The sequence below is a fragment of the Silene latifolia genome, chromosome Y, assembly GCF_048544455.1.
Source record: "Silene latifolia isolate original U9 population chromosome Y, ASM4854445v1, whole genome shotgun sequence".
Classification (NCBI taxonomy): Eukaryota; Viridiplantae; Streptophyta; class Magnoliopsida; order Caryophyllales; family Caryophyllaceae; genus Silene; species Silene latifolia.
The window spans coordinates 422,615,485-422,617,638 of NC_133538.1; the positions used below are offsets into that span (position 1 = coordinate 422,615,485).

The 2,154-nt window shown below is 44.3% G+C and overlaps 2 protein-coding genes across 2 annotated transcripts; both read left to right on the forward strand.

Annotated features, from left to right (window-relative positions):
• Positions 1–461: 461 nt before the first annotated feature.
• On the forward strand, positions 462–902 carry LOC141632462 (uncharacterized). The gene has a single exon (XM_074445009.1). It carries the CDS (start codon positions 462–464, stop codon positions 900–902), a length of 441 nt encoding a protein of 146 aa, XP_074301110.1.
• Positions 903–1,430: 528 nt separating this feature from the next.
• On the forward strand, positions 1,431–1,748 carry LOC141632463 (uncharacterized). The gene has a single exon (XM_074445010.1). It carries the CDS (start codon positions 1,431–1,433, stop codon positions 1,746–1,748), a length of 318 nt encoding a protein of 105 aa, XP_074301111.1.
• The last annotated feature ends 406 nt before the right edge of the window (positions 1,749–2,154 follow it).

Here is a 2,154-nt window from a genome sequence, read left to right on the forward strand (position 1 = left end):
TTGGTACCTGACGACGGTATCAGGCACTAGCAGACTTTGTGTCAGATTTCTGCCCAGCTATCCAAAATCTGGCAGACGAAGAAATACTAACCCTCAAAGAGAGCAAGGAAGCAAAAGTCTGGCAGATGCACATCGTTGGAGCCTCCAACCAAAGAGGGGTAGACGTAGGGCTAATCCTGCGGTCGCCGCAGGGAGAAATGATAGCACAAGCAGTAAGATGTGAATTTAAGGCAACTAATAATGAAATAGAGTACGAAGCCCTAATATTATGAATGCAGTTAGCCCTGGAGTTGGGAGTCAGGAATCTACAGATATCCAGTGACTCTTTACTAATAGTGAACCATATGAATAATGAATTCATAGCTAGGGACTCGAAGATGATCGTCTACTTAAAAGTGGCAAAGGAGCTGAAATAGAAATTCAAATAGTGCAAGCTTAAGCAGATCCCCAGAGACCAAAACATGGAAGCAGATGCCCTAGCAACTCTAGGGGCAACCTTCAAGTCAACCGAGTTGTCCAACATCCCCATCGCGCACATGCTGAAACCTTCTATCCAAAAATTAGAAGAGGCGGACAGAGGTGAATTGGAGGACCAAAAAGATGGGGCAATAGTTCAGTCAACTATAAATGGCAAGGCAGCTGCCCAACCCGATAATCAGCCGGATAGCCAGACAACTGCCCAGCCCGATGATCAGCCAGCTGACCAGGCAGATGACTGGGACTGGCAGACACCATATCTAGACTGGTTGCGACACAGCAAGCTGCCAGATGACAAGAAGGAGATAAGAGGTTTTAAAATGAAAGCCTCCAGATTCATACTAATTGACGATATGCTTTTCAGAAAGTCGCTGACAGGACCCTACTTACGATGCCTGGATAAGCAAGAAGCACGGACTGTGTAGCATGCCCTCCATAGTGGCGAATACGGAAACCATATAGGGGGCAAGAGTCTGTTAAACAAAGCCCTCAAACAAGGCTACTTCTGGCCCACAATGAGGGCAGACTTGGTAGAATATGCCCGCAAGTGTGACGCCTGCCAGCGTTCAACGCTAATGATCCATCAGCCGGCAGAGCCCCTACATCCCATTATTTCTCCCTGGGCATTCATGACGTGGGGAATGGATATAGTGGGTCCTCTGCGTAGAGCCATAGGAAACAGAATATGGATGCTAGCAATGACTGACTATTTCTTCAAATGGATAGATTCGGAAGCATTCACAGAGGTAAAAGATAAACAAGTCATCTCTTTTATTAAACGTAACATCATCTGCAGGTTTGGTATCCCATCAGAAATTACATATGACAATGGATCACAATTCATCTCAAATGACGCGGAAGGATACTGTGCCAGATGGAACATCACCCTGAAGAAATCAGCACCCAGGACTCCAAAGTCCAACGGGGAAGCTGAGGCCAGCAATAAAATCATCATGGATAACTTAAGAAGGAGGTTACATGAGTTAGGAGGAAAGTGGGCAGATGAATTGCAACTAGTGCTATGGTCAGATAGAACGACACCAAAGACAGCGACAGGCCAGACACCCTTCAGCCTGGTGTTTGGCGTAGAAGCAGTAATTCCATCAGAGGTTCTAGTTCCAACTCACAGGTATGAATGTATGACATGGGAACTGAACAGTGCAGAGATGATCAGGAACCTGAACACGATAGATGAAATGCGAGCAAGCGCAAAGATACGCATGGCTGCCTACAAGCAGTCAGTCTCCAGAAGTTATAACAAGAACGTATAAGTCAGGCTCCTGAAGGTAGGAGATCTAGTTCTCCGTGAAGTGTTCCAGAACACAATGAATCGTAAGGCAGGCAAATTCGCCTACAAATGGGAAGGACCATACCAGGTAGAAGGCGTTGTTGGCCATGGGGCGTACAGATTAATGACCATAGATGGTCAAATCATACACAAACCATGGAACATACTTCACCTGAAGAGTTATCACTTTTGATAATAAGTAGAATTTAGTGTATAGAGTAGTGTATTAAGAAAGCCAAAAAAAAACGGTAGTAGGCATACTACCAATTTTGTGTCATTTTCTTTTCTTTCCAATTTTGTGTCATTTTCTTTTCTTTTATTTCTTTAAAATTTAAAAAATTCTATTGGAGTTGTGTTGTCTGTAAGCTTCTTGGGACCATAATTGCTCT

Excerpts from the sequence above, each read along its gene's own strand:
- LOC141632463 (XM_074445010.1), top strand. The coding sequence starts at position 1,431 with ATGGATAACTTAAGAAGGAGGTTACATGAGTTAGGAGGAAAGTGGGCA.
- LOC141632462 (XM_074445009.1), top strand. The coding sequence starts at position 462 with ATGGAAGCAGATGCCCTAGCAACTCTAGGGGCAACCTTCAAGTCAACC.